The 20,352-nt window shown below is 35.1% G+C and overlaps 1 protein-coding gene across 1 annotated transcript in view; it reads right to left on the bottom strand.

Annotated features, from left to right (window-relative positions):
- Positions 1-20,352, bottom strand: part of LOC131168340 (uncharacterized) — a 96,492-nt gene that overhangs the window by 51,610 nt on the left and 24,530 nt on the right. The window contains exons 5-7 of the mRNA XM_058127679.1: positions 20,125-20,192; positions 19,686-19,735; positions 2,008-2,077 (exon numbers count right to left, since the gene is read on the bottom strand). Of these exons, the coding sequence (XP_057983662.1) occupies positions 2,008-2,077; positions 19,686-19,735; positions 20,125-20,192 (188 nt within the window). The remainder of the gene's footprint in view (positions 1-2,007; positions 2,078-19,685; positions 19,736-20,124; positions 20,193-20,352) is intronic.

The raw sequence follows: 20,352 nt of genomic DNA, 5'->3' as shown, positions 1-20,352 counted from the left end.
TCAACAAATTCCTACAACATGGCTTTCACACACTATTTATAAGAAAGCCTCTTCACATGTAATTACATATAAACCCCTAAAACTACATTACTTTACTAACATACCCCTAGAATACACAAATACTACAAACAAGCCCCCAAATATGCATAATACTCTACTAATTAAACTAAACACATAACAAACTACTAACTTAATCCAACAATTCCTTGACCCAACTCTTATCAATTATTCTCCAGCAAGGATCTTCCTAAGGTCTTGCTTCTTGTCCTACATGTAGATTGCAAAAAAGAAAACAAAGAGAAAAGTACAAGAAAATATATGGAAAAGAAAAGTGAAATAGAAAGAAAAATAAAAGAGAAAATCAAAGAAAAAGTCAAATAACTCAATTAGAGTTTCCAAATTCTTAAAGCAAGATGTCTCAAACAATTGTCCAAATCTAAGGAAACAAATAATAGAAAAATCATCAAAATCCTAAATAAGCAAGATTACCAAATAAACCCTAAAATTCTTAAACAATTAATTTAATTCTTCTTTCTCCCACAACACTAGCCGAAGTTATACGTAGCTTGGGTTAACCACTTTGCATCATGTGGACCACCATTTTGTTGTTGGGTCATTTTACTGCCTAGGGTATTATACCCACTTTTTTGTGACCTTCGCAATAAGTTAAAAATATAATAGCAGTTACTGTATATAAGGCTCACAAATTGCTCCTTTATCTGAAATCTTAAGAACTGTTGATACACAAAGATAAATATATGAATTATATTGTTTGTAAACCAGTAAAATAACAATTCAAGCCAACCCACAAAGCTGGTTGTAAACAAGATTTTTCTGCCAGGCATACGAACTTCTCATTTTCAAGTTGCCTCCTCAATCCTCAACCCTTTCAAGACTAGTTGTTGGACACATAAAATGTTTGATGAAAAGAATAGACACTATGAAAAAAGCCTGCTTTTATCATTCATACAACAATGTTTCTATACAATGTCATCAACAGTCTAGGAAGCCAGATGAAAAGGACAGTTAAATGATCATTTAAGGTATTTGGTTGGAAAGAAATGCCAGGAACTATGGGGGTCAGGTTCTTTTCTCTACATTTGCCTAAGATAGAATAAGTTTTCCTGCTATAGAATAAGTTTTCCTGCTTCTTTATGGGCTTACTTGGCTAATTGTTTCAAGGGAACTTGTCTTATGGATTTCCAAAGGAATTCAATGGCTTCATATGTAAGATATCTTTGATTTTGTCTTTTTTTTTTTTATTGTTTTATTTTCATTTTGATTTTTTTTTTTTTTTTTTTTTGGGTTATACAATATTGAATAGATTAGTCACCATATTGCAGTCACCAGACAGCTGCTGAATGGCATCAATTTTCCCTAATGTAATCAATCCAAGTGAGAAAACCTACACCACACCACTATCCCACAAAAAGCAACATAGCTGCAACCATAAACAGATATGGAAGGAAAAAACCTCCCACTAAAAGCACTACAACAACATTTTTCAGGAAAGAAAGACAAAAACTATAAGATTTAATCACTGTTTAACATGCTCTGATACAATGTAACAAACCAGAGGCAGACACTAGTATTAAACCACATGAAGAAAGAATCGACGGAGAAGGAAGGGTGAGAGAAAGAAAGAGAGAGATCAGAAGTAACATAGGAGGAAGAAGGAGAAAAAGAATCAGCCTAGATTCACAGATCGAATACACAAAAAAATATATTAAATAATAAATTTTCTTTAGCATGCTGCACAAGGCCAGAAATGGCCCTTACAATTATAACAGAATATCCCAGAAAAAATCCCCTACAGTGATGCCTTTTCTGATATGATTTATCATTTGAATGGTAGTATGTGGAAGTGATGAATTCATGAAACCAAAGCCAAAAAGAGTATTCATATCCAATTTCCAAAGGACGTGACAGATCCACCTCTATTGAGTCTATTCTCCACATAGGCATTCAAAATATTGAATAGCAAGAAAATTTTTTGGGGTGAAAGACCTTTCCAAAAGGCCAATTGAGGGGCTTCTTCCTTTGCCATATTGCTGAAATAGGTATTTCACAATCTCACCTATCATAGAAAATAGAACACGTGTTATTCAACATACTAACCAGATAAGCCTGAATATGTAATATATATTTATGCATGTAACACAGGATAGCCTGTGGCTGACACACGGGCAAGTGGTTTTAAAGTCAAAGTTGCAGTTGGAACCTAATAAAACACTAAACAAGCTATATCTGCATTCCATCCTCCATAGCCAATAAAGAAAAATTCACCAACATAGAAAGCCGATAATAAACTTCAAACATCACAGTACATAGTTAATACATGATAATGTACAAGTTTATTTCCGTGTTTGGAAATTTAATACATATCCAAACTGACAACAACTGATGTGAATAACTGGAAATGAACTTTAAAGCATTAAAAAGTTCCATTGCCAGAATCTTGGAACTTCATGTCCCCTTAACTCTAAGGACATTCATTAAGATGTAAGGTCTGGAAGTTCTTGGCTTTTAAAATCCCTTCAACCCCATTATTGATAGCCAATAACAAAAGCATAATGCAAAAATAAACTTGACAGACAGATGTTGGGAAAGCACTGGTAATTAAAGTCAATCTCAATAATTATGAATACACTTTAAAATAACTCTTTACCGAGTCCAGGACAACTGCTAGGCTTGGTAGGTTAAACTATGGATCTTAATCATTGAAAGCACAAAATTGAAAACCCAAGGCTACAAAGCACCAACATTTTAATGTGCATTCTTTCCCATAGTCCCTATTATGTAACCCCTAATAAGAGAATAACATACAACTATACAAGTACACAATCCACCAAAGCCCATAGTCACTATAGAGCTCAGTAACACAGGGATATTCAATCTGGACAAAGCAGGCATAGGGACATTCAATCTAGACAAGGTAGAGACTGATCAAATGATGGATCAACCATTTAAGGAAAAAAAAAATGCTGGACCGACAGAGACACACAAACCGTTAGCAAAGAATGATAAAATGATAGAGAAAGCATGCATGAATGCAAATGTAACTGCTAGTGCACAAGGCTCCCATACCATATCAAGTTTGGGAAGGGCATGATGTGGGCTAGCTAACCTCCACATTGGATGGTTGCAATTAAACCCATCAATTACTAATTTAAGTGATACCCCATATTTCTTTTGAGTAATCACCTCTGAAATGCTCAAAAGTGACTAGGACTGCTCATGCGCACAACAAATGTTGGAATAAAAGAATGAAAACCTTGAATAATAATTAATTAAATTTATTAAATAATAATTATTAATTAAATAATATAATATAATATAATATAATAATAATAATAATATTATTATTATTATTATTATTATTATTATTATTATTATTATTAGTTAACCTGAAGGATCTTTTGATCCTTCAGAAACGATCCAGAGAGTAAAACTCTCATCTCTCTCCGTCTCTCTCACGCTCTCTCTCTCCTCCGTCCCCCCTTCTCTCTCTCCTCAATTTCCTCAACCCAACGAGCACCGATCGGAAAACAGAAAATACCACTGGGTTCCATTCTCTGCCACCGACATTTTAACCGGAGTGGATTTGTTGTAGAAGCAACGTAGGCACCATTTCTGGGGTAAGGTAACCTCTCTCTCTCTCTCCTCAATTTTTCCTTAAATCTTTAGTCAAATCGACGATCAAACACCACCACGGGGTCCTAGCTCCGATCTTCGTCATTTTAACCAGCGTAGATTTTTAATTTGGGTTTCCTAGGCACCACTCCAAGGCTAGGGTATGATAGTGGAATTATATCCGTTATTTATTTTTAAAGTTTAATTAGTATTTGGAGTGTGTGGGCCTAGGAAATGTTAAAATAATTGTAATTCTGGGATGTAGTTGATTGAATTGAGGAAATGTGATTTTCAGGGTTTTGAACTTCAAACGCCGTGGGGTGTGGATTTAGGGTTGTTAGCGGGTCTCTCAATAAACCAGGTAAGGAGAATAAATTATAACAATCATTTTGAAAACTACTGGTTGAATTAATACATGAAAATGAGGAGTTTTTTCCAATTTTAACTTTTTTTTAAAAAAATATATTAAATAATACCTCATTCTGGGAAGTATTTCCCAAAATGACTCTAACGTAATCTCGTTACTTGAAGTAGCGAGATTTGCCACGTGTCACTTCAAAAATTATTTTCCTAAAAAATTATTATTTAAGATATTTAAAAAGAAAAAAAATGATAAACTTGTCAATCGCCGTGCATCTACCCTAGCTAGGTCGGCTCATTCCCGTTGCTTACTTGCTTCACCATTAATTATCTACTACCAACTAGTCCTAGCCAGTGGCAGAGGCAGATGGCGGTTGCTAATGCTGCCACAAAAAAGTCTAGATTCCAAGAGGTAGGGTTCGAAGGGCAGCTTTGATGGTATGAAATTTCTGGGTTGCCTTCATTATGATTTGATGTTTTTTGGAGTTCCTATTGTTAGACAAATAATAATAAAAAAAAATTATTTTTTTGTACACCACTTCTTTTTTACGTTCATATGGCTAAAAAGTTTAAGGAGTCACTTTTTTCTTTTGTTGAGCAAAAAAGTAAAAATGCACTGCATGTCTACCCTAATGTTAATTTTTTTAGAAAAAATTTCTAAAAAATAAAAAATTAGCTAATTTTTAAATTTTTTTTAAACTAAATAAATAATTATATTATTTTTACATTTAAAATAAATATTTATTTTTTTAAAGTTTTCATATATATTTATTTTTCCCAATTTGTCCTTTTTTTAAAAAAAATATATTAAACAATACCTTTCTCGGAAAAATAATTGATAATCTATTTAGTTATGGAAAATATTTTTAATATTTCTTTCTAGTTTAAAAAAAATTTTAAAAAAATAACTAATTTTTCATTGTTTAGAAATATTTTTTTAAATAAATTAACAGCTAGAGTAGACATGCAGTGCATTTTTACTTTTTTGCTCAACAAAAAAAAAAAAGTGACTCCTTAAACTTTTTAGCCATATGAACGTAAAAAAGAAGTGGTGTACCAAAAAATATATATTTTTTTATTATTATTTGTCTAACAATAGGAACTCCAAAAAACATCAAATCATAATGAGGGCAACCTAGTAATTTCATACCATCAAAGCTGCCCTTCCAACACTACCTCTTGGAATCTGGACTTTTTATGGCAGCATTAGCAACCACCACTTGCCTCTGCCACTGGCTAGGACTAGCTAGTAGCAGATAATTAATGGTGAAGCAAGTAAGCAGCGGGAATGAGCCGACCCAACTAGGGTAGACATACACGGCATTTTTTTTTTTAAAATATCTTAAATAATAACTTTTTAGGAAAATAATTTTTGGAGTGATATGTGGCAAATCTCGCTACTTGAAGTAGTGAGATCTGTTTAAATCTCGCTACTTCGAGTAGCGAGATTACGTCAGAGTCATTCTGAGAAATACTTCCCAGAATGAGGTATTATTTAATATATTTTTTTTAAAAAAAGTTAAAACCGGAAAAAACTCTGAAAATGAGAATATGATATTTTTCCTGAAATTATTATGATACAAATATCAGATAAAATTGTGTGGCATATGATTTAAACTGAATAATGATGTTTTGGGATTTGAAATATGGGAAATGATGAAAAGTGGTAAATAAAATTGTTTTATTGAGAATGATAAATTATGTTATATCAACATGTATTTTACTAGGAAGTGATGGAATATGAAATATGAATATCATGGTTTTAAATCGCGGTTACGGGTGGCGTAACGTAACGGTAACGAGTGTACAAGAAGCAGGAGTAGCGGATGTTACAGAACAGGAAGCGGGTGTAATGGCTGTGTATTTTTTTGAAGCACGCACAACCATGTGCATATTAGCATACTTGCATTTTTAAGCTTTTAGCCCTTCTTAGAAAGAGATTTAGTGTATTTTGGATCCTTTAGTTCGAGTAACTAAGTTATTTGGTAAGGGCAACAAGTTTACATTTCTTTTAAACCACCACTGATAAAAAAATTACATGTGTGTGCATATTTATACTTCTCATTGTTCTTATCTATGATAAATTCTTATGTGTGCTAAATTAATTAATAAAACAAAATACATTATATACTTCATTAATCTATTAGACACATAAGACACACGAATAATACAAATATAAAATCGCTAGAAAAGAAAGAAGGTTGAGTGAGAAATATAGAAAATAATCACATACTAGTATTATCAAAATAAAAATATTTTCCTAACAAGTTCAGTATTTCAAAATTGTTAATAATGCATATATTGGAGTATATAAAGAAATAGTAACTTTAGTATCATTGTCATACTTTATTAATCTTTTTCCCCCTCTGCCACTGTATCATTGAGAATGATATATGAAAGAGAGGGAAAAAGTGAGAAGAAAAAGTGAAAAATAAAATAAATTTTTGATGTAACAGTCTTGTAGCAGTTACGTAACAACCGTAGCGGCCTTTACACAATGGTCCCGGTCCGTAATGGCCGCTACGGTTGTGATTTTTCTTTTCACCGATTTCACGGTGTGTAACAGTATCGATAACCCAAAAAACCGTTACATAACGGTGCTACGTAATGGTTGCGGCCTTTATTTAAAACCATGATGAATATAGAAATATTTTCTAAGATAAATGAGGAAATATGAAATGATGAATACTGCAACGTGAATGTTACAATGTGAAAACTGAGTTGTGAATACTGAAATGTGAACATTGAAATGTGAATATTGCAACATGAATACTGCAATGTGAATAATAGAATGTGAATACTAAATTGTGAAAATGGAAATGTGGAAATGAGAACTCTAATGGACTGGAATATTTCTGAAAGCACGGTACCATTGCTAGTGGGATGATAAGTGTAACCACACGGTCTTGTGGAGAGTGTGGCATGACAGTCGATTGAGCCAGTGAGAAGGGTAGTTTTGCCCCCTGGAGTTCGGACCAGGGTTAGGCAGGCCAATCATACTACAGACGATGGATTTCATATTTTGATTTCTTATTTTGATCTAACCAGATAGTCCGACCGCGGTTTAGATCCAGCCTTTGGGCCGCACAACCCTAATCATGGGGGGAAGCATGGCATGGTGAATATCCTCAGGGCAGCCATGAGTTACAGACGACACATGGATGGGTTACAGTGAACACTCATGAGCTAAATTGTGAAATTGAAATGAGAAATGAAAGAGTGTGAATTTAATTACATAAATAATTTGGGCAAAGTAAAACTCTCTGCTTGAGGGCTTACTGAGTAAGGTGAGTGCCCTGATAAGTATCAGTTGTAGCCGCACCTGAACCATTCAGGCAAGGTTACAAATGATATCAGAGCAGAGGGGCACTAAATGTATGGGCGTGTAATCTCCCCTATCCTCGGGAACTTACGCTGATAAATATTGGTTGCATGTGTATAAGTTTGAGAAATGGAATTAAAGCTTATAAAGATTATGTTTTATATCTATATGATTATGAGTACATATCTGTATATTTTCTCAAAAGATATAATCATTAAAATGAGTGTATTATGATATAACTAAACTCATGTGCCACACATTGTAAATAATTTATTCCATCTTACTGAGAGTTATCTCACCCAAATATTTAAATATTTCAGGGAACCGTAATAGACCAGGAGATAGAGCTCCGTGATAAAGGGGAGCTGGTACCCTGATAGTCAAGGTAAGTGTTTTGTGTTGGGGATCTGTTTGTGTAATCCCCTAGAGAATGTTACGGACTTTTGGGTTGCGTATGGATGTATAGAACTCTGGTTATTTGTATTCTGGATAGTATGTAAATATTGACTTCCGCTATTAGGAATGTGTGCGTATATGATGAACTGATTACCTGGCACCCTATTTCGGGTCGAGTTATGTTGATATGGTATCATAGTTTGGGATGTAGCAGATGATTGAATTATTGATTATTGTATATATATAAAAGAAAAAAAATTGTATGAAAAATCAGGGCATCACATGGGTGTTATTATCGTTTGTGTTTCTTACTTGCCTACCGAGCACAGAGTCTTAAAAGCGTCGGAATATAAGTGTTGTTCCAACCACTAACAGCTTAAGCTTTTAGGGTAAGTGAATTCTAACCCAAATGTCACCATTTATTATAATACTCTGCATTGATAAAACCTCATTTCTTCTTAAGTGACGTTAAGAGTGGGTAGTTAATAAGGGAAACAGTGTTACTTTCTGATTATTATATCATAAATATTATAAAGGGGTGTGTGCATGTTACAAGGGTGTACTCATCTCTTCAACACATCTCTCATTTGAAGCCTTCCCTTTCTCTTCCATCAACCTTAAGAATATCAAAGAATTCTATCTTTCAAATCACTTAAGACATATCTTCCTTCTCTTCTCACTTTCATTTTAGTTCATTAGTTGTTGTCTGAAAGAAGACAGAAACCTTGGAGAAGGTAAGGGAAAGATACAAAGAAGGAATAGGACTGCAGTACTTGCAGACATCTGTACATCCATACAGTTGGCAGAACAATTCTAGAAAATCTTGATATTTCTTGTTGAGGGTCCTTCAGTCCTGTGATTTAATTTGGTAATTTAAAGTGTTTTTTGTGGTGTCTCTATTTTCGCTCTGCTCATCCGCTCTCATGTTTCTTGTGACTGTTTGAAGTACTCAGTTTTGATGCCCTATGAATGTTACAATTCGGGTTGGACATTTTGTTGTTTACAATTGTTAAAGGTGCTATGGCACTACCATCCACTCACCTACAACTTGAATACATTAAAGAAACATTGCAACTAGTTCTACATTTATGTTTCTGAATGATGTTAATGGTAGTCTTCAACCTATCAGATTTCAAGCCTTAACTGGTGTCAGTGGTCTTCCATCCTTGAGTAGAAGGACAAGAATCTTTCATGTATTGATGACTATCCTAGAAGGACGAGAATGTTCTTAAACGTCAATGTGAACTTTCTTGAATATTTGAGTCATTATTTAATGAAATTTGAAATCAATTTGATTATTCAATTCATGTTTTATGCAATGATAATACCTTCAAATACATTAAGGATCATTAGATTTTTTGCATCACTCATGGTATGAATCATATTGTATTAACAACTTACAACAAAAAAAGAATAGCTAAAAGAAAAAGGAAACATTTTATTGAAGTTTCACAGATTATAATGATTCATATGCATGTTCACAAATATTTCTAGTCTAATGTTGTCTTAAGTGCTCCCTCTTTGATTTATCGTCTTTCTTATGTCCTAGATTCTTCTTTGTTTCCATAGCTACCCTCATTCCATCTTCCACCTAGAGTTTTTGCTTGTGTTTGTTTGCACATGTGTTCACTCCAAGGTCTAACAAATTCGATCCCAATGTCATCAAGTGCATTCTTGTTGAATATTTACAAACATAAAAGGGTTACTAGTGCTAGAATCCTCAATATCATCGATATATATGTCAACACGTGCAGATCAAGGATCCAATGCTCAATAGATGGCGGGACAAAATTTTTGTTTGTGTTAGGGTTTACCTATCCCTATAAATTTGAGTCACCACTAACCTTTTATTTACCCTCGTTGTCGTTAGATCACCTAATTAACTGCCAATTTATGAAACCCTAAGTCAAACATAAAGTAATGAGTAACACTCCCCCTCAAGTTGGAGCATAGATATCATATGCTCCTAACATGTTACAAATGGATTTAACACAAGCATCCCCTAGGGTTTTAGTCAATAAATCAACATGTTGGAAATCAAACTTCACATGAGTGGTTATAATGAACTTTTGATAATCAACTTCAATGTGTTTCATCTACTCATGGAAAACTATGTTGGAAGCAATATGATTAGCATCTTGATTATCACACACTAACTCTATTGGATTATCATTTTACCTAAAAGCTTAAGCTATTAGGTTGTGGGCCAACAATTTATATCAAGCTTTAACACTCCCCCGCACATGTAGCCTGACAGCACGTGGAGAGATAAACACATCCTTGAATATGAATATAAGTGTGACAATGATCCCAATATAAGAGACCTCTCCCATGAGGACCTTTGAGGTATCTTAAGATGTGAAATATTGCATTTCAATGACTTTTTCTCAAAGAATCAAAAAATTGAATGATATATCTAGATGAGTAATAGTGAGATAGTTCAACTTTCTAACAAGTCTCCGGCACCATCCATGCCAACAAATCATTTATTTTTGGCACTAACTTGCTATTAGGATCCATGGGTGTATCATTTGGATCCCATTTGGATCCAAAAAGCCCAGTCTCATCTAAAAGGTCAACAACATACTTCCTCTGTGACAAAACAGTTCAATGCGAGATCTAGATACTTCTATACTTGATAATTATTCCCATCGTCCTAGATTTAGTCATATAGGTAGTGCATTGGGTACTGGAATACTATTTAGGATTATTACCACAAAGCATTTGAATAGGGAAATCAAATGATTTACTATTTCAAAACAAGAGGCACAAAATATGAAACAACCCATGGCAATCTTTTATTAAATAGAGTGAAGTCATCCTTGAATAGTTATTACCAAAAGTTGCAAAATATTGGAAACCTAACTTTGACACAATCAGACTAGGACCCCAAACATTAGAATCGACTAATATGAAAAGGGCTTATTGCCCGTTTACTGACTCGGTAAGAAAATGGAATGTAGTGATGCTTTCCCAATTGACAAGACTCACACTTTATACTAGACATAGAACTCGAAGTAGAAACTATTTTTTTTCAACTTATCTAATGAAGGATGACCAAAGCAATAATGCATTTGGAATGGTGTAATAGCAATAGTGCATGCGGTAGATGGATATAGCTACTTATAGTGGTAAATCCACAAGTCTTATGTCCTCCGAAAAGACGGTAACTAATTGCAGATCTTCTGTCAAAAGGTGACCCAACCAAATTGTTTCCATGTATCTTACAAGTATTTGAATAGATGAATGACTGCATTGTTATGATAGAAGTGGCTAAGGAGATGAACTCTTAATGATTATTTTAGTCATGTGTTGTTGCTATGTTAGTAAGCTTGAGTTAGTAAGGGTATTATGGTCAATGTGTACTCATCACAGGTTAATGAATTATAAAGAGAGACCTATCTTTATGATTAAGTCTTCCACTTTACCCAATACTTCAACATGGTATTAGAGCAAGATCCAACTTAAACCCTAAATGCATCACTGCCGCCAAACCAAACCCAAAACCTCATAATCCTATACAAACCTGCCATGATAAGAGGATCATCGCAACACCAAACACTAAAAACAAGTCTAGGAGTCATTGGAAAATATAAAAATCACCAAAAAAATTCCTAGACATTGTTTCCCTTTCAAAATCTCAAGAACCCTTTTGATTTTGTAAAACAAACTACATATACAGCTACAGTGCCACAGAACCTACTAATCTATAAGGCTATGAAATTTAATTTCTAGAGAAGGCCCCATATGCCCCCACACGCCAATCAACCTCCATACCAACACATGAGAACTTCTTGATCCCTATTTTTGCACTAATTTATTCACTACTGCCTTAAATACTTTCATACTCCACAATAACAAGTTGTTGGTTATGTCTTTCATTCAAAGATCCAACTTTTTTAGGTCATTCGCTTATGGCACTTTGTCAATGGTTGTTTGGTACTATTAGGGTTCTGCATGTCAATTTCTTAGGGCTGTATGTTAGTTTCTTGGGGCTATGGCAATGCTATTATGGTTTGTTCGTGACTCGTTGATGGTCATTCCAATTGTTCACCCTTTTCATGGTTGTTTCAGCTAGTACCCTTGTTTATTTTTGGTCTCATTTGTGAGTGTTGGATGGAGTCCATGAAACCCATGAGTTTGTTTCCTTCATCATTTCCTCCAATAACAATCAAAAAGTAAGTCACCTTCCGATTGAAGATCCGCAACTAGGTATTGTATTTTTGTTGGAGGTTTCATTAACCTAGTTTTAATGATAACAAATTAATTTGGACTAATGGTTGTGTTCTTGAAGTTGTGATTATGCAAGATAAGTCAATATGTGAAGATTTAAAAGAAGACTTCATTTCTCACTTAATTGTATCATTTTCTCTCAATTATAATGCGCTTTCTATTGTATATCTCAAAGAATATTGAAGTCATGGAACTAATGAACTAAAAATGGAAAATGCAAACAAAAAATAAAGATTGTTTCAGGCTACTGCCAAGGGCGGCTGACCGGCCTAGGCAGAATGGCTAGGCGGTCGACTGCTCCAAGAAGGCAAGTTGACCAGCCTAGGCAATAAGCTTGGAGCAGTTAACCAGCCCAAGTGGGTGGTTGACTCATTCACAAATGCAACTTCCTAGCAAGCTTGGTAAGGATTAAGCTTCTATGATGCACATGAGTGATCTCACAAGTGGATGAATGAATGCACGAATGCCTTCATGCAAAATGATTAAAAGATTGAGTGAGCATGCTTGCCTATTTGCACAAATGAAGGAATTACTCTCCCATAAGATGAGGGAAGAAATGTTAAGAGCCCCCCCCCCCCCCCCCAACTTCATGCTCAAAGAATCTAGATGCACAAATGGAAGGAAGTTTACACCAGAAGTCGATAAATATGGGATGGAGAGAATGCTCATATGATATGCAAATTAAGTGAGGCTTACCTAAAGAAAGAATAAAAGTAAAGGGATGCATGATCTCAACTAAGATAGATAGATAGAGGAATGTACTAAATCATGGATGCTTATCTACACCATGAATAGATGGCTGAAAGATCCTACGTAAGGCCCAGAGATGACCTAAGAATACTTCTTGAATTGATGCTCAGTTGTAGGGTGATGACAAGGCGCTCCCTAAAAGGCGCTTGCCTAGAGTGTATGTAACTAAATGGACAGGTATATGAAGGTCCTCATTCCAAAAGAATGAAGAAGTTGTTCAAGAAATGACGACCTAATTAAATCACGTTGTCATCTCCAATATGGATAGAGAACTCAATCAAATGGGAGCAAACAGAGAACTCACTTGTATTGAGGGAAAGGATATGCTGATGAAGGCATCATTTGGAGAGAAGAGAGAAAGATTCTAGGATCAATGGTAATTCCCTACTCAAAAGTAGTGACAAAAAATGGAGTGGAACTACCTGTACAGACTGTTGAGCAACAAGGAAAGAAACTAGCTATGAAAGACTAAGCTCAGACTTTACTCGGAGAGATAAGATGAAATGCAGGAAGAAGTGTCAAGCCTATCTTGTTGCAAGGTTCTAACAAATAAGAAAGTAACATGTTGAATAAATGAAAACAAACGCAAGTAAAAAAGAACTGCACAAAAGGGAACATTAATAACCAAAACCGTGCAAAAAGTTTTGCAGAGAAGGATGGAGCTTCTACCCCTCAAAAGGTGGGTCTTTATATACATGGGGTAATATTTTAAGGTTCTTTCCAAAGTTGGTATTTATATAGTTCACTATGTGAGGTTCGGCTCTATCTCCAAGGGTAAAAGGGCTCTCAGTATGCTCCTACACTTAAAGGTCAGAAGAGCTCCCATCATGCCCATTACAGGTGATAGCGAACAAGATACATTATGGGTGGAATGTTTCATGCACCCATTAGGAAACTTTTGCCACTCAGGGGCTAACCATGATTTTAAATAAAGGCAGTGACCGTTACATAACACCATTACGTAACGGTTTTTTGGGTTACCGATACCGTTACACACCACAAAATCCGTGGGAAGAAAAATCACGGTCGTAGCGGCCGTTACGGACCGTGACCATTACGTAAGGCCGCTACGGCCATTATGTAACCGCTACAAGACTGTTACATCAAAAAATTATTTTATTTTTCACTTTTTCTTCTCACTTTTTCCCTCTCTTTCATATATCATTCTCAATATACCAAGTGGCAAGAGGGGGAAAAGATTATAAAAAGGATGACAATGATACTAAATTTACTATTTCTTTATATACTCCAAATAGATGCATTAATTAACAATTTGAAAATACTAACTTGTTAGGAAAATATTTTATTTTGATAATACTAGTAATGTGATATTATGTTCTATATTTCTCAACTTCAACCTTCTTTCTTTTCTAGCTATTTTATATTTGTATTATTCGTATGTCTTATGTGTCTAATAGATTAATGAAGTATATAATGTATTTTGTTTTATTAATTAATTTAGCACACATAAAAATTTATCATAGATAAGAACAATGAGAAGTATAAATACGCACACACATGTAATTTTTTTATCAATGGTGGTTTAAAACAAATGTAAACTTGTTGCCCTTACCAAATAACTTAGTTACTCGAACTAAAGGATCCAAAATACACTAAAACTCTTTCTAAGAAGGGCTAAAAGCTTAAAAATGCAAGTACGCTAATATGCACAAAGTTGTGCGTGCTTCAAAAAAATACACAGCTGTTACACCCGCTTCCCGTTATGTAACATCCGCTACTCCTGCTTCCTACTACATTCGTTACCATTACGTTACGCTACACGTAACCACGACTTAAAACCATGGGGCTAACACTACTTCATTTCGTACTAATCCTAAATGGTATAACCTAGACGTAGAGCTCGTGCAATGTGTGTGAAAAAAGGCCAAAAGAAACCCCCAAACCCACAAGCAGACAAAACATCATATAGCACATTGCTTTTTTATTCATGCATATGGACAAACAGCAACAAAAGCATACAAATCATTATTGAAGACACACAAGTTTTGATCGGTTAAACTCAGGTAATCACGGGCTAATCCTTGGCTCGACTCTTTAAAGTTCCCAGCGGAGGTCGCCAAACTATTGCAACGTCCTGGGGGAACAACACCCAAAATAAGGGGGGTCGAATCTCCGAATCGCCTCAACTGAATAGCGAACTCGAGATCATTTAAGGGGGAAATGCATAAGGGTGAGAAATAGGTCAAAATATAGTCCAATGGAGTTGCCAGTCGCCACTAACCTATTTCTACTCTATGTGAGATTAAAACACCTATTTAATATACTACCAGTTCACTGGTCTCTAAGCTATACCTAGGTCGAAGGAAATCAATAGTCAATGGTTTGTGTTACTAGGTTGGATTTGGGAGTGCAATTGTGCAAAGGGAAGGTACTAGAACCCCTTTACACCCGTCTAATGGACAGAACGTAATTGGCCTAAGATTACCTTTGAAACCAACCGATCAAGACTCAAATTCTTCTATTTTATTCAATTACCAAGTCATTAGATATTGGATAGCCCTGCGAAAGACAAAAGCTACCCTCACCTAAGGATCCCCTATGGCATGCGAAGACAACCCCAAACAATCCCTATGAGGATTAGTTTCTTATTGAGTTTTTTCCATATTAAAGTTTGCTTTACCAAACCTTTAAATATTGGGAGGATTGGCAAAAAACAAAAAATTTCACCTCCAATTTCTCAAAGGCATGTGAAGATATAACCCTCAAGGCTGGAGGAAAGTTCATTATGGGAGTTGATTTATTCATTTCAACAAAAAAGCATATGCAAGGAGACGAGATATGCAAGCACATAGGCAAAGGAAGACACATATAAAATAGACATTCAAAATAATAATAAAAAATGCACATGTGAAAATATACATGCAAAATATATATGAAAGATATGCACCAAAATCAAAGAGTCTAATAGAATCACCACCGAGCAAGCCAAGAGTGATTCTCTAAGATTCTCCGCCCCTCGGGAGATAATTGAGGAATACAAAACCCCATTTTATTGTATTCCTCCTCAGAGGAGTAGGTCACTTGGCAAGGAAAGGGTAGGGTGGCTGATTTGCATGGAGGAGTTGAGTAAGGTAGCTATTGGGCTCAAAAATGAGTTTGGGCTTGCCTGCATTTTAATTTGGGCAGCAATTACATTTGGGCTTTTATGTGTGCAAGTGCAAGGATCCTTGAAGGGCCAGCCTGAAGATCCGAAGATGGGCTGGTGGCTGCTTTGTTTTTTTTTTTTTTATTTGATTTTTTCATTATTTTATATTTTATATTTTATATTTTTATACTTTTTTCTGGATGTATTTTGGAGTATTTAATTGAAATTCACATGAATTTTGTAATATGATGCAAAATACAATTTATTTTTCAGCCTGGGAGCAGAGAGTATTAGAAGACTAGGTGAGGGTGTAGCGAAGTAGGGAAAGACCTTTGATGTGTTTAATTTGTATACAAGTTTTGTCATACTTTCACTCTTATTTTTATGCTAGTTTGTGTTTAATTTTATTATTTATTAGAGTTTTGATTTATTTTATTTATTTTTTGTTTAGGAATAAATAAACTAAAGGAGTCATGGGAATTAAGGACGAAACTTTCCTTTTCAAATTCAAATTCCTTTCATCAAGAGACATTTTCAAATTCAAATTCCTCTCTCGAATTACCTGAAACAGCCTTCAGTATTTGGAGCATAACGTTTTCTAGAGAACTCCAAAAGGGGCAATTTGGGTATCTACAGAAAGCTAAGAAAAACTCCCACAACTTTCGTGTTGAAGATTTTCAAAGATGGGAAGATCTCGACAAAGAAAATCGCACATCAAAGCAATGGCAGAAAAGGAGGGGATTTGGAGAATCTTGTTTTGGGGAGATAAGAAGAGAGGACAACTAGAGCTTTATAAAAGGAGGGGACTCGAAGCTGGGAAAAAAGAGGATTCTCTGCACCATTAGAGAGAAATTTGAAGCTTGGAAAAAGAAGAAGAGAGAGGCCGAATTGGAGTTGTTGACGATTGAGATTCTCGATCTACATACAGTTTCCTTCTTACTTCTTTCATCTTCTCTTTGTACAATTTTCATTATGAAGTCTAGAATTATTATGGTTTGTTTTGATTCTATTATGAGCTAACTGTTATTGCTAAGGCAACCATGTAAACCCTCCATGACAATTCTGAATCTTATTTCTATGTGATCATAATTTTGTCATTCCTTTTGAGCATACATCAATGAGTTTAATGCTTTCAATTATCGGGCCAATAGTTGAGTGATTTGTTGTGCATGTTAATTCGAGAGATGATGCATGCAGTTTAGCTTTGTACGATGTATGCCATGAATTGAACGAAATACAGGAATGTGCCAATGTAATTTGTGTGGCCTTTATGTGAAATATTATTAATCTTAATGTATTCAAATGCTTTTAAATTTGCAGACATATCGCGGGTTATCGTATGTTGGGTAATTATAATTCTACTCGAGAGAGGGTCTTAGATAAGTTAGAATATTTTTCCGTCAAATAGGATGTTAATTGATTGATTAGGATTTGGGATTGGATTGGTTAGGTGAGTCGGATGCCTTAGTGTTTTCTTCTTGGGTGAAATCTTCTTCTTTTTAAGTATTTAGTTGATTTAATTTTATTTGTTTCTTTTCTCTTTTTTTTCAGATTCGAAGTCCACCACTTTTCTTGATTTTCAAATAATTTTGAATTAGAATTAGAATAATTTCAATAGTTAATAGGTAAATAGTCCTCGTGGGTTCGACATCCTTCTTTATCACTATATTACTTGTTACAATTTCGTGCACTAGCGAATTTTCACAGCAACCTAAGAGGGCATCTCTAATTTAACAAAAAATTTTACCATATTTCAAAAAGAAAGAAGGAAATTTTCATTTATTAAAATTTGGTAAAAAAACCTCTTAAAATTATTTTGAAACTTAGAATTTAATACCTGTTTCACTATACGAGGCCCAGACAAAATTTGGTGTCTACAACAGCTATAGTACACTGCACTCAAACAAGTAACTAACAAGGGAGACACACTTTTGGGATTTGGGAACTCCATCCCTACACACATACAACCTCAATAGAGCAGCTGATAAAAAATACACAGCTGACAACAAGTTTTCGAATTCACCAACTTGATCTCAACATACACAACCTCTGACAACCGCAAACCACAAGCCCACAACATACGAATAAAAAACACAGAAAATTGTTGTGCCAAGCACCCCACTTGTGTCAAACACCAATACTACAACCAATGTTATTGAATATATAAAAAACTAAAGTAATGCAGAAACTAATAATAAAAGACAGTAAAAAAAAAAATAAGACAAGAATTTAACGAGATTTGGTACAAAAGTACCTACATCCTCGAGCGCTGAAGATCAATCCACTACTTCTTGACAAAGTACAACTTTGAGGTGTGTTTAACAAATGGAGAGTTAAGCTCTTTATATAGCTTCAACCTCAAGTCCAAAAAACACTTCTCACCAATGTGAGACAAACAAAGAAAAAATTCAAAACAACTTTTTCTACCAATGTGGGACAAAAAACAACAAAAATAACACTTTTTTTCAGGACCAATAAACTCAATAAACATTGACAAACAACCATTCGTCAGCTGTCGTAAATGAGCAACTAAAAAAGGTGAGATCTTTGGACAAAAAACACATCACAAAAAACTTCAAAAATATGTTTATAGAGGGATTCGATGCACTTCTGGAAGAATTCACGCCAGAAGCATGCCCAAAACTGGCTTCACACTCTGGTGCGCAGGGTTGGCCCTGTCAGCCATCGACCAGCGCGTGAGGGCGCATGGGGAAGTTTCTGGGGATGGGATTTCAGTGGGGGGCAGATCGGCAGTGACTATGGTGTTGTTTTTACAAAATCTTTGGTGGATATTGTGTTCCTGACCTGGCAGTGTTGCCAAGGAATTCTCTGGCGACTTCTCTGGCTTCCAGCAGCTTCTGGCTGTTTTCTAGGGCTATAGTATTTGTCTATGATGGTAGACATACAGCAGATTTAGGGTTTTAGGCTTCAGTTTGATGGTGACTGTGACAATTAGGTCTTAGGTCTCAGAATCATGCTCTGATACCATGTTGAATAATTGGGTAAAATGGAAGATGTAATCACAATGATAGGTGTCTCCCTCTATTTATAATATATATCAAAGTACATACCAATGACCATAATAACCTTACTAACTCTCTCTTGTAATTGTAACACTCACACACTAACAATGCTAAATGACTAAGATAACAATCAACAAGCTGCAAATGCAACCACCTCCTTCCTCTCACAAAACCTAGCTGCCCCAAAACCTGCTGAACCACCAACCACTGCCACTCCAACACTTGACTACTTGAGACTTGCTTATTTTCTCCAACACTCAACCACCAGCAACACTTGCACTCACCTTCACCAGCCCTACCCATCCAGACCTCCAGGGACAAAGACCAAATAACCTTATCATTTGAATGCAGACCCAACTCCAAAAAATTTAACGTTTTGATTGGATTTAACTCACACCCAACATTGTATCCTACCAAACTTCCTATAAACTGCTCCAATCTCAAGAAAAATAAAGAAAAACACTTGAATACCCATCTGGCAGCTGATAAAATGATCTTGTTCAACCAGTAACGACTCCAAAATTTCTCCTCCAGATGTACAAAACCCCCTTCCCCAACTTTTTAGGGTTGCAAATTAATAGTTCCTTTCCATCTGCAAGGACTTGTGGTGGTTCTCCTCCATGCCTTGTTTTGAACAGAACCATTAAAGCAAATGAACAAACCCAGAAGAGAGAGAAAGAACATGAGTGAAAGCCACTAGTATAAAAGAAAATAAAAATCACTCATTATTATCAAATATCATTCCCTAGTTCAGTCTTGATAATTGGCAGGCTAAATATAAAAGCACGAAAGAGTGCATCTCAGTAACCAACAGATAAGCAAGAACACATGCAACCACGTAAAGCAAAGCCTCAGCACTTACTGCTTTCATATATTGAGATGCCTGTATTTGGGTCAACAAGGAATGGAAACCTGCACAAAAACTTTTATTACTATGCGACTTTAACAAAGAGAAAGGAGGAGCAATTACACAAGAGTAAATTAACTTTCCACTGGAATGTTCACAGCAATATTACAAATTAACAAGGAGAAAAAGATCCCCAATGTTATTGTCAGCCTATTATAATTACATTTTATTATAGTATTAATCATACTCAAGTTAGAACCCTGATGGGTGAGATGAGGTAGCCATATCTAGAACTATAAATTTAAATTCCAAAAATTTGTGAAGAACTAAAATGGATGGGAAGTCATTCATGTCTCTTCAAGTTGATAGAGTTTGTACTGATTGCAAAAGACCTTATCACAAATCAAGCCAAGCAATAGCTTCAAAAAATAAATATAAAGAAATAAATGCATACTGCTCTTTGCCGCCGAATCTTTTAACCATCTCCCTATGCCTTCTAGAACCTTTTGGGCATGGATAAACCTGCATGTGCTTCAAGTTTGTGCCAATAAGTAAATATTGAGGAAACAAAATGATAATGAGCAGCAAGGGGGAAAAAAACTCATTTTTCCACGAATTGAAGACTGAATTATGACCCCAAAATCAACTGTTCAACCCTCCAGATATAAATTCACTTTGCTCA

The sequence above is a fragment of the Malania oleifera genome, chromosome 11, assembly GCF_029873635.1.
Source record: "Malania oleifera isolate guangnan ecotype guangnan chromosome 11, ASM2987363v1, whole genome shotgun sequence".
NCBI lineage: Eukaryota > Viridiplantae > Streptophyta > Magnoliopsida > Santalales > Ximeniaceae > Malania > Malania oleifera.
The sequence above is the reverse complement of the archived record's forward strand: the minus strand, read 5'-3'. Positions and strand labels throughout refer to the sequence as shown.